The 13327-nt window shown below is 38.8% G+C and overlaps 2 protein-coding genes across 3 annotated transcripts in view; both read left to right on the top strand.

The window, feature by feature from the left end:
* The first annotated feature begins 1270 nt into the window (after nt 1–1270).
* On the top strand, nt 1271–6873 carry LOC122088078 (pentatricopeptide repeat-containing protein At4g21705, mitochondrial-like). The gene is made up of 2 exons (XM_042657226.1): nt 1271–1614; nt 5527–6873. The coding sequence occupies exons 1-2, from the start codon at nt 1345–1347 to the stop codon at nt 6757–6759; spliced, it is 1503 nt and encodes a 500-aa protein (XP_042513160.1). The 5' UTR covers nt 1271–1344; the 3' UTR covers nt 6760–6873.
* Nucleotides 6874–10821: 3948 nt separating this feature from the next.
* Nucleotides 10822–13327, top strand: part of LOC122071941 (RNA-binding protein 25) — a 63786-nt gene continuing 61280 nt past the window's right edge. The window contains exon 1 of one of the 2 annotated variants that reach the window (XM_042636430.1): nt 10822–11552. In XM_042636430.1, the coding sequence (XP_042492364.1) occupies nt 10900–11552 (653 nt within the window). In that variant the 5' untranslated portion in view covers nt 10822–10899. The remainder of the gene's footprint in view (nt 11553–13327) is intronic. The other variant, XM_042636431.1, reaches the window with a different exon arrangement.

The raw sequence follows: 13327 nt of genomic DNA, 5'->3' as shown, positions 1-13327 counted from the left end.
GGGGAAGGGAGATGTAGGAATTGGGTTGGGGTGGGTCAAGGAAAAGAAGAAGACGATTACAAAGTTGGGCTCAACGTGAGGTCTCAACCCTACTTGACTCAACTTTGACCAGCCTCAAGGCTAGGGTATCTTAGTCCAAGTGTTGTTCGAGCTTGGGGGTGGGCTCGGGCCGACAAGGCCTAACTTGCACCCGACGTAAAGGGATCTAACCAATGGATAAGGTGGTATTTTCATTGTCCCTTTTGTCTGGCAATCTGGGCATCGAGGCACACAACCAATTTACCCTATCTTTGCCATATAAGACTGTTTGGCTAGTTTCTACTCCGTGGCTCAATGACCTTTATGTCACTGAGGCGAGGCCTTGTGTTATTCATGGCCTTCTCAATAAATCCTCATACACTAGATTAAAAATATGTGATAAAAGAATCTACCAAAAATTCATATTTTATTTTTTAAATTTAATTGATGCAACTTTTATGCGAAATGATATATTTATCTACATTGAAAATAAAAATTAAGGGAAGAAAACACTATCCCCTCTAAGCCTAGATAAGGGATGCCATGAAAATATGCCTTTATCCTTCTGGTTGGATACTTATTCACACATTCCCATAAACCCAACGTTAGTGTTATGGCCACATGATCGGGTAGCATTTTTTCTCCCAAAATGATATGAGGAAGAAAGAACCTTGCCCGTTTGCGTGGCTCTATGCCCATACACAGGTGTATCCAAAAAGACCACATTGCCCACATGCCTTTCCACGATGCCACGATCTCCTATTGATTTGCACACTTGACAACTATAGAAGGCCAAAAAAGTAAAATTACAATCTTAGTGTCATTTAGGTTACAACAGTCAAGACCACAATAAGTTTGGGAACACCAGTAATATAGGAATGAATACATACGGTAATTAAATTGATCACACGACAGTAATACTTTCAAAAAAATCTGACACAGTAAAACGAGTATGGCAATAATACGATTTGTATTTAATACAGTTACACTATAAAAATTTCTCAGGAGGAATATGAATTTATTATGGTATTGAAAATAAACTATAACTGATTATTTACAACTAAATTATAATCGCTCATCCTTCCACGAACAAAAAATTATAATTTATCTAACTAATAAAAAAATAAGCAACATGGTGACAAGAAACATGAGTAAGGAAAAGGGGCAAAGAGGCTTAACTGAAAATGCTCAATAATAGTAAATTAAATTTAAAAAAAAAATGTTAGGCACTGGTTTAAAGGCTTAAACCCTAATAAGCCCTACGCTTCCCAGAACCAGACTTTTCTTCCTCTTGCAATCCATTTGCACCTTCTTCAGGTGCTCGCAATGTTTCCTAAGCGTTTCTCCATTTTGAGCCGATTGAGCTCAACGCTTCCTCCATCCAGTCGTCGATTCCCTGAAACTCTTACCAGCAATGCATTCGCCATCAGATCATTGTCCTCTTTAGGGTCTCTAATGTCATTGGGAAAGTCTAATGTAGGTGTTGTTACTGAGCTTGACAAATGGGTTGAAGAAGGTAAAAAGGTTAAGCCAGTCGAGCTCAAACGCATCATTCGTACTCTACGTAGTCGTGGGAAGGACTCGAACGCCCTCGAGGTTCGTTTGGTTCTGTTTACTATTCTCTCTTAGGATTTTTCATCTTTGGCATTTGAATTTCTGCTTCACGAACTGTTTTCTGAGAAACCCAGATAGTCAGTTCCTGAAGTATTTTTTTTTGTTTTTTTGGGGTATTTGATTTTGATAGGGTCTTTAATTTTCATTCATCCCCATTTTCCGTAAAATGAATGTTAATTTTCATTCGTCCCCATTTTCCGTAAAATGAATGTTAATTTTCATTCATCCCCATTTTCCGTAAATGAATGGAGAGATTTCAAAGTTTTGGTGGTGATGGAGTCGTGGGAATCTTCCTAAATGAAGAGTAGTTTCATAAATTTGCAGAAACATGCCATTAACTTATTAGGCAAATCCATCATTCCAGTTTTTGGATTTGATTAAATGATTCTGTCCAAATGAGGCTATGAAATTGAACCACAAATTGCTCTAAGATCGCATAGGTGATGAAAAAAAGTTGACCTTTGACCAAAAATCTGGCAAATGGAAGTATTTCAGGGCGATTGCCTGGAAGTTTTTAAAGAGAAAGCAATGTGTATTACTCCATTGTAGCTTGCACCATTTGATAGGTATTAATGGATACATGAATACTTTGATTACAATAACTGTATAGTTTACTATAGCTTTTTAGTATTCATTACTTATGTGAACGAGAGAATAGCCTATTTACTCTAAGGCCTTAGTGGTATCCTAAAGTCCCAAAGACATCCCACATGATTGAACGTGCTCTGCTGTTTCTGATGCCTGCTGCTTTCGTGTTCAATTTACAATGGAAGATTATAGAAACAATGCATTTTCAAGATTGATCCATCTCTGACCTGAGAAATGTGTATTTACAGAACTAATTTCCTGTTCCTTTGTTTTGTATTCATTCCACTACATGTATTTATACAATTATATTCTTGAAATCGTGAAGCTTACTTCTAACTTTAGTGGTAGAGGTTTACATGCTTCTCACTCATTTTTGTTCGTTGATATTGTTTCTTAAAATGAGTAGATTTGCACTTTGTTAGTTTGTTTGATCAAAGTTGATACTATTCATTGAAGCATCTATGCTGAAAGGCAAACTATTTTTTAAACCCCACACCAAAAAAAAATTCTTTCACTGACATGCAAATGCAAAATTTGCAAGCGACATATCCTGCATTTTTAGGGTAAATTGTGCTGCAGGTCCCTCGCATTTAGGGGAGCTTCTCTCGTGGTCCTATGTTTGCCCCAACTGTACTACGGGATCCCAAGAATGTGAATTATATCAGAAGCACTTGACATGAGCGAATGTTTTACCAAAATTCCCTTCATATAAATTGAAAATAGAGGGATGAAGCATTTTCAAAACCTATTATTTTTAGAAAGTTTATGGGGGAAAATTCCTCTCTTCATAATTCCTATTTGTATCCCATTTTCTACTTGCCATCTGCAGGAACTCTGCAATCATTGGCATCATTCTTTTCAACTTGCTTAGATCAACTAATCAATGGAACCCTTGTTCTGGTTCTCTCTCCCTTCGCCCTGCCCTTCCCCTGGTTTCTTTTTTGGGGGTTTATCTGCAGGACAGTATGTTCTCTTCATTTTCACTGCCTTGCTTCTTCTGGAAATTTATGTTTCAGATGGGAAGGTATGAAATCTCTCAGGGCTAAATATTACATGCAATTCAAATGCTGATGTCATGTTCTCTGTCAGTGCCGTCAGCTTAATAAACAAGGTGGGGCCTAGCAGGCAAAAAAAGGGAAAAATATTAACTTGGGTAAGGAGAGGGAAGCGAGAATAGGGATCAATGAGAAGCAATGGCCCTTTTTTTTAGTAACCAAAGACCGGTGTTGGGGCAATATGGTATTTCTTAGGGTGGTCTGGTTTTACTGAGTGCAGTCCTTTCCTTCCTCTTTTTTGTTGTTGCACTTCTGGGGGCAGTAATCACCGATCTCTTGTTTTTTTTCTTGGAAGAAAACAATGATAACAAGAAAGAGAAAACAGGTGCTCGCTCTTTTTTCCCATGTTTCTGTGGTGTTTGTTCTGTTTTGGTGAAAGAAATTTCTTACCTAGCTTAGTTACTTTATTTTTTACGTCTAAGAAATTTTTTTGCATAGAGAACTTAGTTGAGGATTGCTTTCTTTATAAACTACAGTCAACTGAAACTCACTAAGCATTGTCCAAACTACTTGAGGTTGCCTATATGTATCCTGTTCCAACATTTCACTCACATTTAAGGTCATATCTTGCTTGGAAATCTCCATGTAGCCGACCCCATTAAGTTGGGATAAGGTTTTGGATGATGTTGTTTAAGGTCAAGTTAATTTATTAGTACTCGTGGGATAGTATGGGCCAAGGAAAAATACACCCTCTAAATAAATGGCTTCTCAAGGATCAACCCTATATAGAAAGTGGACAAGGTTGAGGTGAAAATTGTGTGGGCTGGGGGATGTGTTGGAGGGTATTAAGGAGTGCGAGTACGAGAGAAGAGATTTCTCTTACCAATTATAGAATGTCAATTTAATAAAGAATATAAAATGAAAAACAGTTTTTTTGATTGTCCTCCTAGGGAGGCAGGTTAGGATGGAATAAGTACTTTAAAGTTTGGTATGATGCACTCATAACCGAAGAAGAGTAATAATCAGACCAGATATGATGAGATTCTTGAAACTCCCAGAACCTGATCAAGAAACAAGATAAACACCAGTGGCCGCAAGTCAGATTTTGATTCAATAATTAAATATAATAAGCAGAAATTCATGGGAATGAAAAAAAGTTAAGAAAATGGGAGAATGGTTGGGTTTTTTTTATCAAGGGTTGGAAAACAAATTTGAAGAGAGAAAAGAACTAGAAAGAATTAAAGTAGAAGATATAAGCAAGGATTAGGACAGTTGGCAGCCTACTTAATTTAAATAAAAGAGAACCTGGACCACTGCTACCAAGCTCTGGAAAGCTAATGCCTCTGATAACTAACTAAAAGAAAACGTAACTGTACCCTTCAACTAAGCTCTGTTTTGGCCATACAAAACCCTATTTGGAATTGACTTTTGACCCTTGTAAGGCCTGACTAGTGAAGTTGATCTTTGAACCCTCTGAAAGGGGATGGTTCTCCCTCTCCAAATTAAGGCAACCTCATCAACTCTTTGGTTGCCACTTCAACATGAGTTACCTTTGGCCTTCCACTGACTTCATTACATATGTTGAAGACAGTGAGTGAGGGAGAGGAAGAGAGAGAGAGAGAGTTCTGATAGTTATTCTTCTGTTATGAATTACAAAACTGACTTGCATCGCTTTGTTGTTGTTTCCACCCTCTCTCTCTCTCTCTCTCTCAGAGATGTAACATAATAACACATGAAGTTATGTTGATTGCTTTCCTTTTCTTGTGCTACTTAGTGCTTCAGTGTTCTAGTTACTAGAATTTAATGTTGGCAATGTCTATATTTGAAAATTGAAATTTATCATATGTATAGAAGAAAGATGTAGCCAACCCCATTAAGTTGGGATAAGGCTTTTTTGTTGTTGTTGATGATGGTGAAATTCTCCCGAGAGCCTTCAGAGAGAGAGAGAGAGAGAGAGAGTTTCAACAATCTGGGGTAATTCTACCGCAGGAAGCAGTTCTCCCACCTTGATGACTATTCTACCTTCAACAATCTAGGGTACTTACTGCACTTTTTTTCCAGACTGATTCCTCTGGTCAAGGACAAAAATACAGGCAAATATCCCCAGGCACAGCTGGTGGACATGTGGGACTGTGGTGTAATTTCCTCAGATTTGTGGGACTTGCTGTGCAATTTACTTTTTTCTTTGTGATAACCATATGTGTTCTGCAGTTTCATGCTTTCCTTCATTTTTATGCTTAATGTGAATTAACGTTGGTTTTGATTGGTGCATCTGTTTTAATCTCCGGCTGTACAATGCTTCTGAATGCAGGTTTCTGAATGGATGTATAAGAGCGATATTTTCAAGTTTTCACCAAGTGACCATGCAGTCCAATTAGATTTGATTGGCAAGGTTCGTGGACCTGATGCTGCTGAAAGTTATTTCAATAATATTAGTGACAAACACAAAAATGAGAAGACATATGGTGCTCTCCTGAATTGTTATGTAAGGAAATGCATGACGGATAAATCCTTATCCCATATTCAGACGATGAAGGAGAAGGGTTATGCATCAACTGTTCTCGCTTACAATGATCTCATGGCTCTCTATGCAAATCTTGGACAGTATGAGAAGGTCCCTGATGTATTGGCTGAGATGAAGGAGAATGGTATTTCTCCTGACAACTTCAGCTACAGAACCTGCATCATCTCATATGGAATGAGATCTGATGTCAATGGAATGGAGAAGCTTCTAGAAGAAATAAGGAGCCAAAACAACTTTGAAATGGACTGGAAGACATATTCTGTGGTTGCCAAATACTACTTAAAAGCAGGACTTACCGACAAGGCAAAAGATGCCTTGAAGAAATTGGAAGATAAGCTAGATAAGAAACAAGATGCTGGCTACAATTACCTGATCTCACTTTATTCGAGTATTGGAAATAAAACTGAGGTTCTGAGATTCTGGGAGCTCAAAAAAGCTGCTTGTAAGAAGTGTCTTAACAAGGATTATATGGCCATGCTGGATGCGCTGGTAAAGCTTGGGGAGATGGAAGAAGCCAAATCTTTGCTGAAGGAGTGGGAGTCGTGTGGCAACGGTTATGATTTCCGAGTGCCAAATACTGTCCTAATTGCGTTCTGTGAGAGAGGTCTGGTTGAAGAAGCTGAGGCATTGCTTGAAGACATAGTTACGAGTGGGAAGACTCCAAAACCGAACAGTTGGTCGATATTGGCAGCAGGATACAATGATAAGGAGGAGATGTCGAAGGCTGCGGAGTGCATGAAGAAGGCTCTGTCAGCATATGTGGGGAATGTAGGATGGATACCAAAGCCTAAGCTGATCACTAGTATATTGGGTTGGCTAGGTGATGAAGGCAAGGTAGAAGATGTCGAAACGTTCGTTGGCTTGTTAAAGGCTGTAGTCCCCAGTGACAGAGAGATGTATCATACCTTACTCAAGGCATATCTCAGAGAAGGAAAAGAAGTAGATGGGCTTCTGAATAGCATGAAGGCTGATGGGATATATGAAGATGAGGAAACAAAGCATATCCTGAGGCAAAGCTAAATGATCCTCTCTTTTCCCATTTTTTGGTAGAAACTTTGTATGATTTAATTGTTGTTTGTTTGCACATTTCAAGGATTGAAGCTCTGAAAGGTACATAAGCACTTTTTTAAGGCATTATCTATTTCTAACATAGGATTAAAATCCCGAATAATGATGTCGATAGAACTTCGAGAGTTTCAAAACAGTCTTATCACGATAAGCTAGCCACATATTCGTCATAATATTGAGAATGATAGAAAGAAGCAGTTTCTAAGCTAAAAACTGAATTTTAGGAATGGTGTAAGTAGGGGTGTCAACCGGTCGGGCCGGTTCGGTTTCGGTCGGGCTTAATCGGGCTTGAAGACTTTCAAAGGCTACACCGTGTCCGCCCATTTAACTAATCGGGCTTAGTTATTGAGGGCATGGTACACTTTATATTCGGTCGGTCGGTCTCGGGTTATAATCGGGCCACCTTAATCGGGCTTTAGTCGGGCCTTAACCGGGCTACAGACATGTTTAATGTTAAACGGGCTTTAACCGGTTTTTAAACGGGCCCTCTTTAAAATGTGCTATTATATTCCGGCCCACTTATGCAAGCCCAAAAAAATGACAATAAATCAATAAATGATACAAAATATAACCATTATTTAAAATGTGAACATGTCTTTACTTTTTAGTTTTTATTCTTTAATTTGGGGGGTAAAATAGGTATTCTACAATCATTAAAGGGTCGGGCCAAGTCGGTGCACAATAGGCCGGTCTCGGTCGGGCGTTATTCGGTCGGTCTCGGTCGGGCGCCCGACGGTTCAAGTAGCAAAACCGAGACCGACCATTTATAAACGGGCCGGGCTCAAGCCCGACACGTTTAATAAACGGTCCGGGCCGGGCCGGTCTTTAAACGGTCGATCCCGGTCGGTTTACCCGGTTCGGGCCACAAATTGACACCCCTAGGTGTAAGAATGGCATAGCTTTTAACAACACGAGATAATTTGAATTAGCAAAAGGCCCAAGAGCAATTCTATAAGATGAGATTGTAAACTTCCTTGATGGTACCCAAATATATTGATTGATAGTAGAAAAATGAGGGATAGGAATGTAGAAACGCAACCCTAAAATGATGCAAAAGACCATGAAAAAATAAGAACAAACAATGCACACAGGTTTACGAGGTTTGGCAAGATTACCTATATCTTCAGTAAGATAAGATCTTGCTTCACTATCAATGGAGAATAGGGTTACGGTATTCGTCCTCACACTTTTCAGTATTTCTTGCATTACAGAGAAAGAAACTCTCGCTACAAATATATAACAAAATAAAAAACCCTAATCTAGAAAGTACAAAATTGTTTTAGGCAAATTTTTTAAGCAAAAGAAAACTTCACTCTTCCCAATGTGAATTTTGAAATTAAAAAAAAAAAATAAAAAATCTTCTCTTGGTTCAGGACGTACCAAACACAACGTGAATTTCTTAAACCAATAAAATATTACAAATTTTATATGTTTTCCTTTCCTTTTATTTCTTTTTCTTGACTACCAAACACAACACTAGAAAAAGCAAGAAAAGAAAACATGCCAGTCAGATTTGATATTTCATTTTCAAAAAATACTAAAGCAAGTCATTTCTAAACCATTTTGAAAATTTCAATTTTGTAGGTAACCTGTCTAGCAACAATCTCTAGACGAAGATATTAAATTTTGCATGTAACTAAAGTTTCCGAAAGAAACTCCAGCACTTGTACACATTTTTAGTAATAACAAAAAAAATTACTAGTCATCCATTCCCTACTTAGCTGAGTAGCTAAAATATTTGTTGTTAATTCCCTATTTCTAGTAAAAGGGGAAAAAAAAAAATAACCATTGATATTTAATAACTAAATACGAAAAATATTTTAGGGTGAGTGATATAATCATGTGGAATAATAATGTTCACAGAAGTTTCTCTTTTTTAAGTTTTTAATTTTCACTTCTTTTCAATGTCCCTCGCAACCAAATAGATTCATGGTGAAGACTAAATAAGTAATGCTCTAAGAAATAGAGCAATGATGCCATATTGACTAGGTTAGACTCTAAATCCAATTACTTGAGCAATGATTAATGAAATCACAATAGCCATGAGTCACAGGCATGAGCAACTTACGGCATTACAAGAGCCTTATTTATTTATAGTAACAACGAGAAAATAAAATCTATTTGGTCAAAAAAAAAAAAATTCCTACATGATGGGTGAAGTAAAAGTACCCTCATATAGGATTATAAATGTTCTACTCTTATAATTCAAAGTCAATTATACTCCCTATTGTTCCATACATACTACCCTATGTACATCATGGAACCTTATAAATGATCATGGGTGAAAGAAAACTCTCTCATCAAAGGAATGGAAAAATGTCTATGGGTTAGCGGCATAAGCTATGACATCTCTCTCTCTCTCTCTCTCTCTCTCTCTCTCTCTCTCTCTCTCTCTCTCTATTGATTAATTGTCCCCTATCTTCGCCCATCGACAGATCCCCCATCCTATCAACTCAAAGATTATTATCCCAAAAAGAATATACAAAATACAGAGGTCATTGATTTGTTGTTACAATTTTGCAGTGTATTGAAAAACAAAACGATGTAAAGTTTTAAGGTGAAAAGAATGCTACCTAGTCACGCATTCCTACACCCATACATAGCGAGTGGACAAAAAGACCACTAGTCCCCTAGTTGGATGCTTGTATGGCGTGCAACTGCCTTAGTTGGTCCCCATATTGGTGCAATGGCCACTGACCAAGTAGCGATCTTAGCCTAAAATTTAATTTATGGTTTCAAATTTTAAAATTGAATTAGGAGAATTGAGTGATTTGATTTGGAATCAGCTGAACTTCATCTTCATCATGATTCTTGTAACCCTCTTTCAAATCACTCATGAATGTACTTAGATCTTTTTTTTTAAGCCTTTTCTCCTTCTTTTTGTTAGTAAAATAGCTTAAATCAATGAAAATTATCTTTTATGATCCTGATATCCAAGTGTTTAGAATTAATATATATGGGTGAAAGAACCTTATCATGTTTGTGTAAGATACATCAACATGCAGAACCAATAAAAGTGTGTGGGTCAACATCTTCAGTGCCCTAGGCACGAGAACAACATCGTCTTTTCATGCGACCTATCTCTAGGCTAGCAGGACAGGGTTCTTTTCCCAGAAAATATATATTGCTATGATTCAAAGATTCTCCTTAATTCTGGAAGGCATAGAAAGTAGAAACCAACCCGTTTTCCAATTCCGATATTTCAAACCTTGATTTCAACTCTGGTTTCTAATCATGGTGCGTGTATATATATTGGATGCACCTCTATTGTTTACGGTAGAATTCGAAATAGGTTATGTGTTACATTTAATAATTAATATTTAATTTTAAAAACATTATTTTAAATAAAAGAGTGTCAAAAGAGAGAGAGAGAGAGAGAGATAGAAGGCCCTTTACCTAGGGATGTCAATGAGTCGGGTTGGGTTGGGTTAAGGTCTCTTAACTCAACTCAAGCTTAACTCAACTCAAGCCCAGCCTAGCCCTAGGTTGGGCTACGATATCTCAATCCAAGCTCAATCCTATCGGGCTTAGCACAATCCAGCCTAGTCCTGGTGGACCCTGATTAAATCGGGCTTAACCCAACCCAGCCTAGTACTATTAGTTATTTGGTTACTTGATCTCGACACATTGCAAAGGCAAGAGGTCAAGGATTTTTCATATATATGTGGTATGTGAAAAACAAAAGATTTTTTACAGATTTTTTTCTAAGACTTTTTTCTATAAGTACCCACTTAAAATTATTAACATATTTCTATTGTTATGGACTTAATATATAAGGTTGGGGTCCATCAGATTAGATTGGGTCGAGATCTCAACCCAGCCCAGTCCAACCTGGCTTGGGCCTGAAATTTTCAACCTTCATTCACTCTCTAGGTTGAAATCTGAGCCCAGATCCCATTCGGGCTCGGTGCGAGTTCGGGTTCACCGGTATTTTTTCGACACCCCTAACTCTGCCCCATATTTTTGCCGCCACGCGAGGCCCCAACCTATGGCTGATTCAGCTCGAAGCCTAGAAGTCTCTCATTTGTTAAGTAATAGGCTGATAGCTGAAAAATCCATACCTCTCTCTCTCTCTCTCTCTCTCTCTCTCTCATGGCGAAAGATCGAAACGGAAAACTGTCAGATAGAAATGGCAGAGAAGAAGACGAAGAGGAAGGGAAGGGAAAAGATGAAGCGCCTTCGAAGAGGATTCACGGGAAGGGATCCAAAAGGAGAAGAAAGGAAGAAGTATCCGACGACGAGAACTCTGATTCCGGTTCCGATTCTGATAGCGGTGAAGACGAGAGGGAGCGTAGCCGAGACAGAAAGGTGAGTAGAAGCAAGCACAAGCGGAGACGGAGAAGCTCCGATAGAAGATCTCGAAGGCGCCGTGGCGAGGACGATGAGCCTTCATTGTCGCATTCTTCTGATTATTCAGATTCTGAAGATTCCTCTACTGATTCCAAATCAGATGCTTCTGATTACTCCTCTGAGGAGAGTGAGAGTGAAGATGAGCGGCGGAGGAGGAAGCAGAGGGAACGGAGGAAGAGAAAGGAGAGGGAGATTGAGAAGGAGAGACGTAGACGACGCCGAAGGGAACGTGAGAAGGAGAAGGACAGGAAAGGGAGGAAGAGAGATAAAGACGAGGTGAAGAAGAAGCATGAGCATAAGAAGAAAAAGAAGGATAAAGGAAAGGAGGCTGGGAAGAAGGGAGCGGTGACGAATTTATGGGGGAAGTACGGCATTATCAGGGAAACCGACATGTGGTAAGTATTGCTTGCAGTTGCATCTTTCTGTTATTGGAGTTTTCACGCTGGTTGTTATGTTGTCTAGCCCTGGATAAATATGCATTCGAAGTGTTCGATGTTATTCCGAAATTAATTTTTGGCTTCAATGCATCTCTTGGGGCCTAACTATCATTAAAAAGTGTTCTCAAATTTGTGCCCTTTTAGTTTAGACTCCTGCATATTGAATTTGTGATCCTCGACATTTGGACTGAGCTCTAAGTATGTGGTGTGACCTCCCGCAATATTGCAAAGGAACTTGATGTGGATGATTGGTGAGTGAGCAGATTTAATTGAGATTGCTTCTAAGTAGGAGTTAGAAAATTGGGACCAATCCCAGAGTCGCATTCCAGCCCATTCCCAAGGTGGTGATTTTTGGGTGGTAGTTTGATTTAATCAAAGCCTAATGCAAGCTAAAATAATCGTGACAGCTCAATCTGGTTGAAAGGGAAGTGAAATCAAATCAATTCCAAAGTGGAATATTTCGTAATCATTACCTCACATGATTTTGTAAATAACTCCAAAACATTCTAAATCAACAACAGCAGCAAAGCCTCATCCCAACCTAATGGGGTCGGCCATATGGATCTAAGTAAAGACCAGGAAGAAAAGTAAAAGAAGGAAACAAATTGCTAAAAGCATTAACGAAGTAGAACACAACTATAGGGGTCCACCACCTGGATCTTAGCCCTCCATTCCGCTCTATTCGAGGCCATACTCGGGACTAGGCCTAATCTATGCATGTCTTTCCTCACAAACTCTCCTGTGGACATTTTTAGTCTGTCTCTAGTTCTTTTGGATCCTTCTATTTGGATGAGGTCGCTCCTCCTTACTGATGCATCCAATGGCCTCCGGTGGCCGTACCATCTCAAACAAATTTCACGAAACTTATCATGAATTGGTGCAACTCCCAAATCCACTATGATATGTTCATTTACCTTATACCTCCTAGTTTTCCTACATATCTATCTTACCATCTTCATTTCCGCTACACATAACTCATCAATATGTCTTTTCTTGATTGCCCAATAGTCCATTCCGTCGTACACATGGCAAGTCGCATGATTGTCTGATCGAACTTTCCTTTAAGCTTTACATGGACCCGTCGGTCGCACAAAACTCTAGAAGCACTCCTCCATTTAATCCATTCCACTTTAACTCTATATGACACATCATCCTCAATATCGCCTTCTTTATTAATGACAGATTCCAAGTATCTAAAATGGTCACTTTTCATTATCTCTCTTCCTTCAATAACCACAACAACATTATTCATTGTAGTGTACCTAAAGTTACACCTCACATACTCAGTCTTTGATCTACTTATCTTCAAGCCTCTTGATTCCAAGGTTGGTCTCCATCGATCAAGTTTAACATTGAGCCCAGATTTAGTGTCATCCAATAAGACTATTGTCCGCAAAAAGCATACGCCCTGGAAACTCACCTTGGATATTTTTTGTCACCTCATCCATAACAAGCTCAAACAAATAGGGGCTTAAAGCAGACCCTTGGTGTAGCCCAATAGAAATAGGAACCTCGTTACCTTGACTGCCCTTGGTTTTCACACTTGTTACCACATCATCATGCATATCTTTAATTATGTCCACATATTTACTCGGCACCTTTCTCTTATCTAGGACATGCCATATTATTAAACATTACTTCTTCTTTTTCCATCTATCCTATCTAACTGCCCAATGGGACTTTAACTACAGCTACATGGGAGAAGCGGGAAGTTGGGGGGGGGGGGGGGGGGG

Source organism: Macadamia integrifolia, chromosome 2, assembly GCF_013358625.1.
Source record: "Macadamia integrifolia cultivar HAES 741 chromosome 2, SCU_Mint_v3, whole genome shotgun sequence".
In the NCBI taxonomy this organism is placed as follows: Eukaryota; Viridiplantae; Streptophyta; class Magnoliopsida; order Proteales; family Proteaceae; genus Macadamia; species Macadamia integrifolia.
Note: the sequence above shows the minus strand (reverse complement) of the source record. Positions and strands in the feature narration are given on the sequence as shown.